This window comes from Sorex fumeus, unplaced genomic scaffold (genome assembly GCF_029834395.1).
Source record: "Sorex fumeus unplaced genomic scaffold, SorFum_2.1 ptg000005l, whole genome shotgun sequence".
Classification (NCBI taxonomy): Eukaryota; Metazoa; Chordata; class Mammalia; order Eulipotyphla; family Soricidae; genus Sorex; species Sorex fumeus.
The window spans coordinates 9200256-9215574 of record NW_026606062.1 but is presented as its reverse complement, the minus strand read 5'-3'; the positions used below and the strand labels follow the sequence as shown (position 1 = coordinate 9215574).

General features: G+C 53.6%; 1 protein-coding gene across 1 annotated transcript in view; it reads right to left on the bottom strand.

The window, feature by feature from the left end:
* MROH2A (maestro heat like repeat family member 2A) overlaps nt 1-15319 on the bottom strand; it is a 46117-nt gene that overhangs the window by 9573 nt on the left and 21225 nt on the right. The window contains exons 19-29 of the mRNA XM_056121544.1: nt 12406-12525; nt 11914-12036; nt 10615-10767; nt 9559-9681; nt 8709-8788; nt 6663-6771; nt 5971-6066; nt 2320-2424; nt 1391-1514; nt 895-1013; nt 346-498 (exon numbers count right to left, since the gene is read on the bottom strand). Coding sequence (XP_055977519.1) covers nt 346-498; nt 895-1013; nt 1391-1514; nt 2320-2424; nt 5971-6066; nt 6663-6771; nt 8709-8788; nt 9559-9681; nt 10615-10767; nt 11914-12036; nt 12406-12525 — 1305 coding nt within the window. The remainder of the gene's footprint in view (nt 1-345; nt 499-894; nt 1014-1390; nt 1515-2319; nt 2425-5970; nt 6067-6662; nt 6772-8708; nt 8789-9558; nt 9682-10614; nt 10768-11913; nt 12037-12405; nt 12526-15319) is intronic.

The following is a 15319-nucleotide window of genomic DNA, read 5'->3' as shown; positions in this document are numbered from 1 at the left end:
CAGAGCCAGAAGGCATTCCCTGTCAGCCTCCCTGGGTCTCCTGCTGTCTAGACCATCTTCCAGGTGTTTGGTTCTTTCTAGAACATCTAGAACTTTCTGGGGCCAAAGCGATACACAGTACAGTGGGTAGGGCACTTGCCTTGTGTGTGGCCAACCCGGGTTCCATCCCTGGTGTTACGAAGGGTTTCCCCAAGCCCGCCAGGAGCAGAGAGCCAGGGGTAAGCCCTGAGCACCACCAAGTGTGTCCTGCCACCCCCGCAAAAAAACACCATCTAGAGCTTTCTAGAGTTTCTCCTCGTCCTCCTGGCCCCCAGACAGGGGTCCTGCCCATGCGTCCGCCATCACCTTGTCCTCCAGCTCCTTGGCCCGCATCTGGAGGAAGGTGCAGATCCAGGTGACCGAGGCCCTGTCGTGCTGCGGGTCCATGGCCCCGATGTTCTCACACAACTTCTGCACCAGCGACACCACCTCGTCGCAGTTGAACTCCGGGCACGCCACCTGCAACCCCGACAGCCGCTGGGGCCCCCGCGCTCCACCCTACACCTGCCCCCGCTCATCACCTGGGGACCCGCCTCTTCTCCCCAGCGACCCCTCCTCTCTCTGACCAGCCCTCCTGCCTCCCCACCCAGCCTCTCCAAGGCCTCTCGCCTCGCCCCGACATTCTCCCTCCTTCAGCTGCTCCAGGATGGCCCTGGCCCTCAGGCAGCGGTGCCCTTGCACCCCCCAACCCCGGAAGTCTGGGCAGCTCTGGGCAGTGGGACCACATTCTCCCTTGGGCGCCTCCTGGGCACCAGATGTAATGGGTGTTTAGAGGCAGAGGGGTGCCGGGAGCCTTGGCCGCAGACAAGGATGGGGTCTCTGTGGGGCCACCCAGCCGCCCACCCTGCTGGGCACCTTGGCGATTCGAGATGATGCCCCGAGAATCACATCCGTGTCGGAGCTCCGGAGGGTCTCCTTACAGCGCTCCAGTTCCTGCTCCTTGGAGGTGCCCCACGGGGAGCATGTCTGGCTGGCTGTAGGGAACCCCATTCCCAGTCAGGGGTGGGCGCGGGTCAGCCTCTGGCCCCTTTCCTTACACTGCGTCCACCCACAGCTCAGCCGCCTGCCCTCAGGGAGCCTTCTGGGACACGCTCCCGTCTCCCCTCTCCCGTCCCCACGCAACGGCATCCCCAGAGCTCAGTGATGGCTATTTTTGCTTTGCCTGTGGGATACCAGCTGACCACAGCCTGGTAGAGACCCTCAGGGCTCAGCATGTGCCCTCCTGGACTAAATGAGGCTTTCCTTCTAGAAGCTTCTATGGCCTTCTCTGAGCAGTGCTCCCTCCACCAACTCTGTGAGAAGCCTTCTTCGTAGAACAAGGCCAGGTCCTCCCACCCCACTGTCCCCCTACCGTGGAGGTCCAGCAGAGTGGACAGGACGTCGGTGGAGGTCATGCGGGTTTTACTGTGGGAGTCGCAGGTGCATGGGGCGATGAGGCCGACCAACATGCCGAACTGGCCCAGCTTGAGGGGGATCTGCGGGCGGGAGGCGCCCACTCAGGCCCGGCTGCTCATACATGGGAGAGGGAGGGCCTGAGAGGGGACTCCTACTCCGAAGACACCCCTTACTGAGGAGGGGGCAGGGGCCACCATTCTCTGTCCCCGAGGGACACCTGGCCAGACCCTCCAGGGTCCCAGAGGACCGCCTGGGTGGTGTGATAAGGGCCAGGTCCCAGGTGTGGGCCCCCGTTGACCCAGTCCCAAGCACCCTGTGTCTCGTGTCAGAGCCTCTTTCAGGAACTTCCTGGAAACTGTGTCAGAGAACATGGGACAGGCATGTACTCAGCATCTGCTTCTATAAACCAGCCCCACTGAAATCTCATGTCCAGTCCCCTGGTTCCCCCCTCACACCAGCCCCAAGAGTGAGGCTGTTGAGGCACCGGGAACTGAAGACACCATCATCCTCTGAGGCCTGAGGCCTGTCCCCTCACTAGACACCATAGTCCTCTGAGGCCTGAAGCCTGTCCCCTTACCACATGCCATAGTCCTTTGTGGTCTGAGGCCTCATAGTCTCCTCACCATATACCATGGTTCTCTGAGGCTTGAGGCCTATCTCCTCACCCAAATAGCATAGTCCTCTTGAAGGTTTCCCCTCATCTGACCCCCGTCTATCATCCTCCTTGCCTGTGCCACCACAGGCATCATCCTTGGTCCTACCAGCCTGGAAGCATCTTCCTCAGGGGCCCTACGGGGACATGGGAGTGGGCTGACTTGGCTTCAGAGGGGCTCCCCTTCTTTGCAGATCAGACCGGCGACCACGCCTGGCTCCTCACACACTCACACAGACGCCAACGCTCTGCACGTAGATCTGCAGGAGCCTGAGGTGGAGGTGCATGGCCTTCTCCCGCTCCCAGTCCTTCTCTGACAAGATCCACTTCTCCAGGAGCTGTGAGGGACCCCAATACAGATGAGGGGCATTAAAATGCTGGGGCTGGGCCCACCTCACCGTTGTCACTCTCCCTCCCCCAAGTCTGACTTTCAATGCTTCTGGATGCTTCTGGTATTCTCCCCTTGCCCCACCAGTGGGCTGAGGAGGCTGTGGGCAGAGTGGGCCACCAACAGGGAAGAAGGCAGACCTGGCTCTGCCACACATATCTGTTTGCAGGTGGCCACTGTGTCCTGCACTTAGAAACCTGCCTCCCAGAGCTTAGAGCACAGATGGGACAGGGACAGGGGACAGAAAAGAGGAATTAATCCATGTGAGTCGGAGTCTCAGGACCTCATCCTGGTAACTGAGCCAACAAGAGTATAGAATTGCTATACTATACAGGAAATCACCTCCAGAGCCCACTCAACACTTGTACTTTCCAAGTACGTGTGGAACAATCTCTGACCCCAGCCATCACTGGGCATCATCTAGGCCTCAGCTGATTTCAAAAGGTTTGGATCACACCAAGTTCTGGATCAAGCTTCTATGGAGGGAAATGAGGAATCCAGACCAAAAAGGTCCCCGGGGCAATCCTGCAAACTGTGGGCATTTCTAAACAAGCCTGGGTCAAAGGAGAACTCAAAGAAGATGACAACGTGTTTCAAGGTGAAATCAAGTCAGAACCTGTCTCATCAATACTGGAAGGACGGACACAGCGGCCCAGAACAAAGAGAGGACTCAGCTGCTGTGCTCCAGATTGCCAGCGAGGCCGGTGGCCAGGGCACAGAATCTGAGACAGGAAGACACTGGTGGAGAGAGAAGAAGCACCAGTGCAGCACACCCAGTCATCCAGAGGCCGACCCCATGGACAAAGTCAACTTATTTTTGACAAAGATAACACAAGGGAGAAAAGGCTTCTAGCCACCAAATGGTACTGGAGAAATTGGCTATTCATATGCTAAGAAAGGGTCTGGAGCAATAGCACAGCGGGTAGGGTGCTTGCCTTGCAAGCAGCCAACATGGCCAACCCAGGTTCGATTCCTCCGTCCCTCTCGAAGAGCCTGGCAAGCTACCAAGAGTATCTCGCCCGCATGGCAAAGCCTGGCAAGCTACCCATGACGTATTCGATATGCCAAACACAGTAACAACAGGGTCTCATGATGGAGACGTTACTGGGCCCGCTCGAAAAAATCGATGAACAACGGGAAGACAGTGACCATGCTAAGAAAGAAAAAAAGAAATGAAATAAACATTGATCCATACCTCACGCTGTATCCTAAACTAATCTCAGAATAGATTGTGGATCTGTTTTGGTAAAACCCGAAACTCCAGACCCCGAGAAGGATATCTTTGCGACCTGGAGTCTGACAAAATTTGTCAGATCTGAGACCAAAAGTAGGATCCATGAGAGAAAAGGAAGGTCAAGTTACGTGGCATCAAAATTTATACAAGTGCTCTACAAAGACACTGACAAGGAAGAATATGAAAACAAATCTCAGACTGGGGGAAATGTTTGCACATCACACATCTGATTCCACAGATGGATGTTCAGAACTTAGAAAGCCTCTAAACACAGTAATAAGTATTTAAATAATCCAATTTTTAAAGCCAGCAATTTGGCAAGAGTTAAAGTGCTTGCCTTGCGTCTTGGTAATCCCCAGCCCTGTATGATCTGAACACCAGCAGGAGTGACCCTGAGCACCGAGACAGGAACAGCCCCCCCCAAAAAATATTGGTGTGGCACAAAACCCCAAACCCCTAATCCCTCCAAAGAAATAAAACCAGCAGTGAGTATTCCTGAAAATGCCAAGACAAAGACCAAAGAAGTATGGCAGCTGCGTGCATGACCCCAAGCAGCTCTTGGACAAAGGAGATCAGAGGGTCACGTGAAAGCTGAATGTGGCCTAGAGATTAGCCTACAGCATGGGGGCGGGGTGACACTTCCTGCTCCCTGCTTCTGACCACAGCACCCACAGCTAAAGTGTGCAATCCCCACAGTGAGCATCACAACCAAGAGATAAAAGTCAAAGACAGAAAAAGAAATACATATATGCACATATATGTATTTATTATGTTCTTATGTGTATGTATATATACATATACATCGGGCTGGAGCGATAGCACAGCAGGTAGGGCGTTTGCCTTGCACACAGCTGACCCAGCCAACCTGGGTTCGATTCCTCCACCCCTCTCGGAGAGCCCAGCAAGCTATTGAGAGTATCTCGCCTGCATGGTAAAGCCTGGCAAGTACCTGTGACGTATTCGATATGCCAAACACAGTAACAACAAGTTACTGGGCCTGCTCAAGCAAATCGATGAACAACAGGAGGACAGTGCTCCAGTACCACATATATATCAGAACATTAATAACTGGGAATCTGGGTGATGAGGAGGATACAATGGTTTGTGATTTCGTGAGGCAGAGTCTCCGGCCCCCGCACCTGGCTGTCCTCACCGGGGTCCCTTGGAGGGGAGTGGGTTGAGTTTCCCTCCCCGCCCCGACCAGGGCTCCAGCAGTCGAAGACCTCCAGAACCAGCCACAACCATGCTGAGACCACTCTCCGCACACCTGAAGGTACCGGCAGAGGAACAAAGGCATGCGGGTCCTGGGGCTGAGATCTCCAAGCCTGCTCGGATTGGGGCTGAGCATCCTCCACCCAGATCCTCCAAATTCCAGTAGGCGGGGGTCACACCCACCAACTGGCCCCCTGGCGCCATGTAATCCCATCAACGGCCAAGACTCAGAGACTATAAAACCCAGCTCTCAGAAGCGCGCGGCTGCGAATGCATCTTATTGTGACATCTTATTATCCCATTCCTACTTTGGACAAACTGGCAGGCTACCGAATGTAGCCTGCCCACACGGCAGAGTCTGGCAAACTCCCCGTGGCATACCCAATATGCCAAAACCCAGTAACAATGATGGGTCTCATTCTCCTAACCCTGAAAGAGCCTTGAATATGGCACTTTTTAAAATATTTCAGGGCTAGGACAAAGGAGAAGTTACTGGGGCCTGCTTGAGGCAATCGACGAACAACAGGATGGTCGTGATCATGATCGTGAGGCCGAGAAAGAACCTCATATGCGCCATGACAGGCTGCACTTCAGCAAAAGAAGCAGTAGGCCTAAGTTTCTATTTCCCCTCTCAGAGAATTCCAAGACTGTCCTTGGCTGAAGCTGGAAATCCCCTAGACACCTCTAGCCAGTCCCATCATAAGTAGGATATCTCTGGGCACAGCAGGTGGGCATGATCAGTTAGCTCACAGAGTCGCAACTCTTCGGAAAACTGCCAATTGTGACCAAGCCAAGTGCCAACTTCACTTATGTACAACTTTGCAATTTCAAGTTCCTGGTTGGGGTCCTTGTCAAGACTCCACTATGTTGGATGCGGCTCGGACCCTGGCTCGAGCCAGCGATAAACGTTCCTTTGCATTTGCATTCTCACTTGTGGAACTTGTCTCTCTGTGAACGGGAAACCCAGAACCCAGGTATAACCATTTACTGCCCCTTCCTCCCTCCAGAGGGACTGGCCGGGGCAGGCAGCCTCTCCCCCAAGCAACTCACGTGCACCATGTCCTGGAGGCCCCTGGGGTCCAGCTGCCGCTGCATGAGACCCTCCATCAGCTGCTCCAGGGCACTCAGGGCATTTGTATAGAGGGTCTGCAACCAAGAGAGGGGAGGGCTGGGAACAATGAACTGGAATCCACACCCAGGGTCTGGAAGTAAGAAGTTCTGACCATTCCCCCTTCCCTGAGTGAGGACGAGACCTCTCTCCACACCTTCTCGGGTGACCAAAAGAGGAGTTCCTTTCACAGAGGAGGAAACTGAGCTTCTCATCCAGGTTCTCACCCAGGACCAGGACCCCAGGCAAGAGGCCTAACAGCCTAAGGTCTATCCCCACTTTCTACAGAGCTGTTGGAAGATAGTCACAAAGTCAGACTACATTTCCCAGAAGGCTTTGCATATGGATGGAGCCATGTGACCCAGCTCCAGCCAATGGAAGGGGGAAGAGGAGTTGCACGGTCCTCCAGGCTTTCAGGGACTCCAGTTGAGGTGGTTGTGGTGGGGCTTCTCTCTTGGGGTCCAGAATAAGGAAGTGGGGCAGCTCCTACTTCACCCTTCCATTGATGTCAACAGGAGTTTACTCCGGAGTGAAGGATGTTTTGTCCGTTGAGCCATAGAGATATCTGGGCTGAGCCCTTAGCATTACCTGGTGCAGGAAGGCTGCTTCCAATGAGCTGGCCCTGAGGACCTACCGTAATGGACTCGTTGTCCTCCGTGGGGGGCTGGAGAGAGATCACGGAATGGGTGCTGATTTCCATCAGCTCGGTGCTCTCCTCTGTGGAGTAGAAAGGCTTCAGTTTGCTGGGGAGGAAGCAGGGACAAGGGCCGGAGTCAGTGAGGGTGTGGGACTCCTGTCTTCCAGGTCACAGAGTGATGGACAGGCTGAGCGCCCTGCCTGGGGTCCGGGTACAACCCTGCCCAGGTGTGCGGGTAACCCCTCCCCCACCCCGTGTCCTGCAACTTCAAACCTGTTCCCGTCTGGGTGGACACTTGCCATGACACCCCTCCTTGGTCACAGCATGGCCTCTGTCCCCAGGCTGCTCCAGGCTCAGAGGAACGCTAGTCCCCTCTGACCCAGTCCAGCACCTTAGGCTCTCTGACCCCAGAGCTCGGAGGATAGCGGGGGGAAGGCGGCACAGCCTTCTGGGTCAAGTTCAGCCCTTTTGGAGTGACAGCTGCTTATCTGGCTCAAGCCACCCACCCCCGTTCTCTCTGCAGCCCCCTTATCTGTGGTTCTCAAGCCTGGCTGCACACTAGACACATTTGGGGGCTTTGTTGGGTCCCTGTGGGCAGGCCTAGGCTCTGGGGTCCATCCTTAAAGGCCTGGAGTGGGGCCGGGGCATCAGCCTTAATAGCAGCACCCCCCACCCCGTTCTATGATGCCTCCAGAACTAAGAGTCGTGATGGCACCTAAACATCCAACATCTGCCCCGCAAAGGGCTGCCCCATCCACCGAGCACTTTCCTGGGGTTCTGTTCTGCAGGTTCCACGGCACACAGAGGAACCCCTCATCCTTGTCTTAAGTGTTCTTCCTCGAGGTTCACCCTCACACACCTGAATCTGTCCTAGAATTCCCGTAGTATGTGGGCATCTTCTCCTCAAGTCTCCAAAGGGAGGCTGGAGATTAATATTCCCTCTGTCACGTGTTCCTGCTATGAGTGTAAGTGGTTCCACTAGGTTCCCCTAGGCTGCTCTGTCCCCCTTCCCAGAGAGAAGGTTCTGGAGAGAGTCCAGCCCTCGTGACAGGACTGGTCATTCCCCTCCAAGTGCCAGGAGACCAAACCCCACCAGTGGCAGAGAATTCTAGAAAGGAGCTGGCCGGGCAGACCCCACCTTCAAGGACAGCCCATTGCACACCCCCATTCTCGCCCTATCCCTCTGTGTTTCCAGGATGGTCAACCAAGGCACCACAACACTGCATGCTAAGTGGTTAACGCCAGTACTAAGACTAGTGCCAACACTGACATGAATGCTACACTAATACTAACACTAACTATGCTAGGGCTGGAGCAATAGCACAGCGGTAGGGCGTTTGCCTTGCACGCAGCCAACATGGCCAACCCGAGTTCGATTCCTCCACCCCTCTCGGAGAGCCGGCAAGCTACCGAGAGTATCTCGCCCGCACGGCAGATCCTGGCAAGCTCCCCGTGACGTATTCGATATGCCAAACACAGTAACAACAAAGTCTCCAATGGAGACGTTACTGGGCCCGCTCGAGCAAATCGACGAACAACGGGAGGGCCTTTACCTTTACCTAACTATGCTAACGCTAACACCACTGCAAACACTAATGCCTACACTGACACTAATGCTAATGTTGACATTAATACTAACATTAGCACTAATGTGTATGCTAACACTGACACTAATGCAACCACTAACATTAATGCAAACACTAATATTAATACTAACACTAACGCTAATGCAAACACTAACATTGACATCCACCCCACGCAAGAGAGGAATCTGGTGATCAAGTTCCAAGCCTCCTGGCAGGGCTCACCCACCCACTGGGATTTCATAAACGAATTATCTGCTTGTCAACCACCCACTGGTCATTCCCCTCTAAGTGCCAGGAGATCAACCCCAACCTGTGGCAGAGAATCCTAGAAAAGAATTTTGGCAGGGCAGACCCCACCTTCAAGGACAGCCCATTGCTCCACAGCTTCCCACCCCCCAGAACCCTGCTACAGAGGCAGAGAGAGAAGGGGAGCAGTGGCCCCATGACTCTGCTTCACCTCAGGTGCGCCAGGGCGTCCATGGCCATGGCCCTCACGGGGGACACCAGGCTGTCGCTGGACTCCGCCTTCATGATGTCCTGCCCGGCACAAGGAAGAGTGAACTGTGAGGGTCCCCAGGAAGGAGGAAGGGGGAGCCTAGGCCAGTAGTGACCCCCGATCAGGCCTAGGGAAGGAGGAGGGGGAGCCTGGACCAATAGTGACCCCCCCATTGTGTCCCCAGTGCTGGGTCCGGGGAGTCCTGAAGTCATGTTTTCAGAGGGTCCCCCACCTTCCTTCTTAGCAAGTACCTTTTCTGGTGACATGACTGGGCCTGGCTGGGTCATGCCCAGAACGGGACCCAACAGCATGCTTCTACCCCTTCTCAAGACTTCCACCCATGCCCCCTCAGCCCCCAGGACACCTTCAGTGCACGGGGTGGGGATAGGGCGGGAGGGACAGAAGCAGTGGCTGATGCTTCCCAGACGTGACCTCAGCTCTTCGCAAAATCAGCTTTGAGTCCAACCTGTGGCAGGCTCCCCAAGCCCCTCCTGTGGAGACCCTGGTGTACACTTATGTGAACTCAGTGGTCCAACTCCCCATGGGTCAGAGGGCAGCCACGGGCACTGTGGGCAGCTGTGCGGTGGTCCCCATCAGTGAGCCATTTCCTGGACCATGAGATCTAGTTACAAAGAGCATGCTCAGAAATCCTACCGTGGGAGGAAGCGGAAGTGGCCCAGGGTGGGCCTTCAGAGAGCCCCGCTGTCCCCCGGGACCCCCAAGGCCTGAAGGAACACAGGCTTTGAGCAAGTAAGAGGGTCAGCAGAGCTGGACTCCCAGAGTCCCTAGGATGGACCCCTGCCTGGCTCACCATGATCAGTCCAGTCAGAGTGTGCTTCTGGGAAAACTGGAAATCGCTCAGACCCTGGACATTCCTGAGGGCGTCGGTGACCTGCACGACACTCTTCATGAAGGCCATTTTCAGGCAGACGTCCTGCACGCAGACCCGGCCAGGGAAGGGCACACGGTGAGCGGACCCAGGATCTGCTCCCGCACCCTGTCTCTGCTCCGTCCTGAGCTCCAGAGGGGTCCAAGGCCCAGCTCAGTCCTCGGGAAGCCCCAGGCCTGAGGGCCACCCCAGAAGCATCGAGTTCAAAGGAACTGCCGGGATGGACAAGCCTGGAGCACTGTGCTCCCAGTGACCGGGAGACCTGGGGGGTCGCTGTTGACAGGTGCCTATATCAGTCTGTACAGGATCCTGGTGGCCGCCCCATAAATGGGCTGTGCTGGCCAAGTAGCAAGTATGGACAAGGTCATGCTTGCAAAGAGGAAGGGTATGTGCTTGCCCAGTATTGATTTTCATTTTTTAGTTACCTATTTTTTCTGTAATTTGGGGGAGTAAGGATTGGGGGCCATGCCCAGTAGTTCTCAGGGCTAACTCCCTGTTCTGTGCTCAGGAATCACTTCTGGCGGTGTTTGGGGGACCTTGTGCAGTGCCAGGAATTGACTTAACCAGGGGCAGATGCGTGTAAGGCATCAAATTTAACCCCTGGGCTCTCCAAAACCCTTTGTGTTTTGTTTTGTTTTGTTTGGGGGCAGGGCACACCTGAAGTACTTGGTGCTTCCTCCCAACTCTGTGCTCAGGGATGACCCTGTGTGGCACCCAGGATTGAATGAGGCTTCGGCCACGTGCAAGGTCAGTGCCCCCCCCAACCCGTGCTCTCCCTCTGGCCCCCACTGCAGTGGAACACACTCAGTGTGATCTTCCAGAGACCCTCTCCTCACCTGTCCTTTGTGCCCTGCAAAGACAACCCCACTTCCTGTCACTTTCGGTGGGTCTGGACCAGGTGTCAGAGTGGGGTCAGGGCAGGGAGATGAGAAAAAGGGGTGGGGGGGGTCGCTTCCTCTGGGCTGCGGTGCCGGGTACCTGACAGCTGCTGGAGAAGTGGTGGATGATCTTGGCCGTGATGGGACTGTCGGCGTGGGTGAGGAGGAGCTGCGGGTGGCAGTAGGCGGCCACAGAGCTGTACATGACCATGAGCGCGCTCTTCACTGCCTCCCGCCTCCAGGGGTGATCCTTCTAGAAGGCCAAGCAGAGGGACTGCGCTGGGGGCTCTGCTCACGTGACCACGGGAGCCTCTGAGTCATCTGAAGGGGCTTCAACTGGCTTTGTGCTGGAGATGCTCATTCATTTATCCATGCATCCATTCACTCATTCATTCAGGTCTCTTTTCTCCAATATTTGGTTTTTGGTTCTTGGTTTGGATTTGGGGCTATACCCAGCAAAGCTTGGGGGCTATTTCCATCCCAGTGCAGGAGACAAGGATCAAGGGACTCACAGCCCCGTGATGGACCCTGAGGCTCCCGCAGGCAAGGCAGGCACCCAGCTCAGCGCACTTCCTCTCCCGCTCTCGTCTGACACAGTTCAGTCCGGTAGTGGCGCAGTGACAAAGTGCCATGTCACATGCTTGAAACCTGGGTTCGATCCCCAGCACTGAGCAAAATCAATACGTCTTTATCAGGGCCCTATGACATGCTGGGCCCTGGGCAGACAGAGGTGAGCCGGTCAGGCCCTGGAACTGTGATACTTTGGACAAGGGCACTGATGCCTGGGTCACCAATTAGCAGGACTCAGGGGCTCCACATGGACAAGGCTCTCATGTGCTTGCTGGGGGCCTGTTCCGAGCCAGGGGCTCTTGGGGTGCTGGGGAACCCCTGGCAACAAATGATCTCAGCTGGTTCTCCTGGAAGATGTCCCAGGCACGGGCCCCAGCATGGCCAGTCGAGGAGGCTTGAGAGCTCGCCCTACAGGGAGTGGGGGCCACTCCCCAGTCTTCCCTCCAGTGAGCCACCCACAAGACTGAGAAGCTCCCACAGGGCTCATGGTGGTTCCGGCTGATTCCCCTGAGGCTCAATGAGCCGTGGCCCTGGGCCCTGCGGTTATGGGGGCAGCTTGGAGAGTTTGACTCCTGTTTCCCACTGCCAGCTGCCAGCCCGGGGTCGCGACCCTGGGGCTCCCCATTCCTCCCCGCTGATGCCAGGCTGAGCCCCAGAACCTGGAATTCTGCATTCCCAACCTGCTCTGGGCGCTCCTCCCGTGGTCTCAGGAGCCCCTGGAGATGCCCAAAAGCCCAAGCTTGGCTGGCAGAGGCTCGAGCAGTTTCATTTGCTGATCTCAAGGGGAGAAGGGGGGAGCACTTGTCCAAGAGCCACCCCAGCGCCTTACCCGCCACGCGCCAATCTGCCAGGACTGCTCTGACTCCTGGATCCGCTCCTCAAACTCGTGGAGCACATTCAGCACCGTCTTCACCTGGCCCCGGGCGCACAGGCCGAAGCAGAGAATCACACCCTGGGGGGCACCAGCCAGGGCGTGAGGGCCGTGAGCATCTCCCCACAAACACAGCGGGACACGCCAACAACGCTCACATCTCCCTGCACACAGCAACACACATGCACACACATTCGTGCATGTGTGTATATACACGTGCACATGTATGTTTACTCACAAACATGTACGTGTGCACGCACGGACATGCATGCACACCATGTACTCACACATGATACCGGCACACTTGAAGACACACTTACAAGGCACATATAACCACGTGTATATGTACATTGGGCACATACATTTATGCCACACACGTGTCCACACACACCCACACGCACACACAGCGTATGTGCTCCCGCCCGCATCCCATGAGGGTCCAGGGCTCACCTCCCGGTCAAAGTCGTTGCTGTAGTCTGTCTTGTACAGCAGCTCCAGGAGAAGCACCTCCACCTTGTCGGCCTCCAGGCCGGTGGCCAGGGTGAGGCCCAAGGCCCGGTACAGGAAGCCCTGCAGAGTCAGAGGGACACAGGGAAGTCAGGCCACCTGGAGGCGCTGCCGTGAGGGCGCTCACCAGAGAAGGCTCCACATTTAAAAGGAAAAACAAAACACAAAGTGCAGTCATCTGAGCATCTTCTCCAAAGTCACTATGAGTGGCCGGACTGCCTGGCACTGGGCGAGTATAGCCCGTTTGGGAAACCGCAGCAGGAACTTTGTACATGCAGGCAAAGCAGGCAGATGGCAAGGACAGACATGTCTGGCCAGGGTGATGCCGCCAATGGGCTGAGTGCACGCATGCCATGCAGAACGTCTACGCTTCTCACTCAGAGATGAGACGTGCCAGGAGCAAGCCCTGAGCACTAATCTGGGAGTAGCCCCTGAGCACTGCAAGGAGTTAGTGCAAAAACAAAAAGAACAGACATATCATCTCATTTAATCCATAACTCTGTAAACCCAACGGTTTTATTTAGAGGTGAGGGGCAAGTGTGACTAGAAAGGCAGAATTTAAAATCAGGCACTGTCTGAGGCACCTCTTACTAGCACACAGCAACTACTGCAAAGGTGACTCACTCTTGGGGTATCCCTGACTCCAAGATTTCACTTCCCTTGGATTTTACTAATAATCTTGTTTGAGTTCCAGAAAGTACTTTCTGTTCTATAAGTTTCTTCTCCTTTCATTTTTTCCTTTATACACATATAAAGAACAATCCTAAAATTACAAAACAGCCATCAACGTGTTCTTCGAGTGTTTCCACAGATTCATTTTGCACACTAAGACTTTCAGTGTTTCCCCTGGCAGAGCAAATCCTTCTGTAAGGCACTCGGTGTTCAAACCGCCCTTTCCCCCTCTCTTTCCTCCTTCCGATCAACTTTGAAATAACTTGCCAAATTCCACAAAATGGTCACATTTATACACATACGCGAGCGCACGCATGTGCACACACACACACACACACACACAATCCTTCTATGCAATGGAAAAGGGAGCCAATATGCCCTGCAGAGAAATCTGAGACAATGGACACCTCACTTTACAGGACTCAGTGTTGGCACCCCACTCTCCTGGGACAAGAGGTGGTGCCCGTATCCTCTGGGGTTCCCATAACCATGTGAGAAGTTGAGTGCTTTGGTCCAGTTCTCCATCATTCATACAATGACTCTCTCATTTGATTGTAGAATTTACATTAGCTATTTTGAATGGAATCTTCTTCTTTTCACTACACTGTAGTTTGGGCTTTATTTGATATAAAGCTGATGGCTGGGGCTGGAGCAATAGCACAGCAGGTAGGGTTTTTGCCTTGCACATGGCCGATCCAGGTTAGATTCCCAGCATCCCATATGGTCCCCCGAGCACTGCCAGGAGCAATTTCTGAGTGCATGAGCCAGAAGTAACCCCTGTGCATCGCTTGGTGTGACCCAAAAAGAAATTTAAAAACCTGATGGCTTTGACTCGTGACTTTTGTGGAAGACTGGGCGTCTGCCTGTAGGTTTGACCTGGAGGCACCCACTTGGCCATGAAGAGATTGGTGGCAGCTGGGGGCAGTCTCAAGGAAGTACCTTCAGCTGCTGCCTCTCGATTGTACCTTTTGGAGTTATCTGGCTAACGTTCCCTATGCTAATTGAATTACTGCAATATAACTGAACTGTATTCTTTTGCTTATTAGATGTCACATACAACTTTTCTATAGATGGATATCTCAGTATGAACTACTGTTAATATCAAGACACACAGATATGTGGAGTTTGGCTTATCTCTGTAAGATATGCTTTGTTAGTTGCTGCTTTACATATATTCACCTATAAAAGGTGTATATTTCAAAATGCAGATCTTAGCCAAAAGGCCAAGAAGCAAATAATGGGTATTTATTTGAACAAACACAGTTTCTGGCTGGAACCTATAAAAATCTTTTCTTTAAACAATTTTGTTGAGATATAATTCATATATCACTGAGATATAATTCACATACCCATGTAATGAGCAATTACAAGTTTAATGTATACTTAGGGTTATGAAGCCATCTTCACAATCTAAGTTTGGACTATTATCTCTCCACTGGAAAAAAATTCCATATACAGGCAGTCACCCCACAGTCCTTGCCCACCCCTTCCCTGTGCCTGGTACCAAGGGTCCACTGTCTGGTTTGTCCATTCTGGACATATAAATAAATAAAAATCATAGACTATGTGCTCTTTCATGTTCTGTTGCATCTAGTTCCTTTATTACATATTCAAGGACCATAATTTTTTATCATAAATTTGTCTTAGTACAGCTAAATACTATTCTGTTTTATGGACATACCATATTGAGTTTACCTGTTTAGCCATGGCTGAACATTTGAGTTGTACTGCTTTGGGGGGGCTATATGAGTAATGATACCATGAAAGTTGTCATACAAGTTTTCTGTGTGGGTATTTATCTTTTACTTTGGCATCACACCCAACAGTGCTCAGGGCTTACTTCTAGCTCCATGCTCAGGGATCAGTCATAGCAGAGCTCAGGGGACCATATGTGGTCCTGGGGATAGAACCTGGGTCAATCTTGTGCAAGGCAAGAGGCCTCCCCACTGTCCTACCCAGCCCCCGAATGTGCATTTCCATCTCTCCTGGGCAAATATAAGTGGTAGAATGGTGATATTTGTATTTAGCACTTTGGGGAAAATGTCAAACTTTTTAAAAGCCATGGTACCATTTTACATTTATGACAGCGATAGGAAGCCTCAAACTTCTCCAATTCTTACCCAATACTTATCATCTACCATTCTTATTTCAGCCTCTCTGATGGGCATGAAGTGGTATCTCGCTG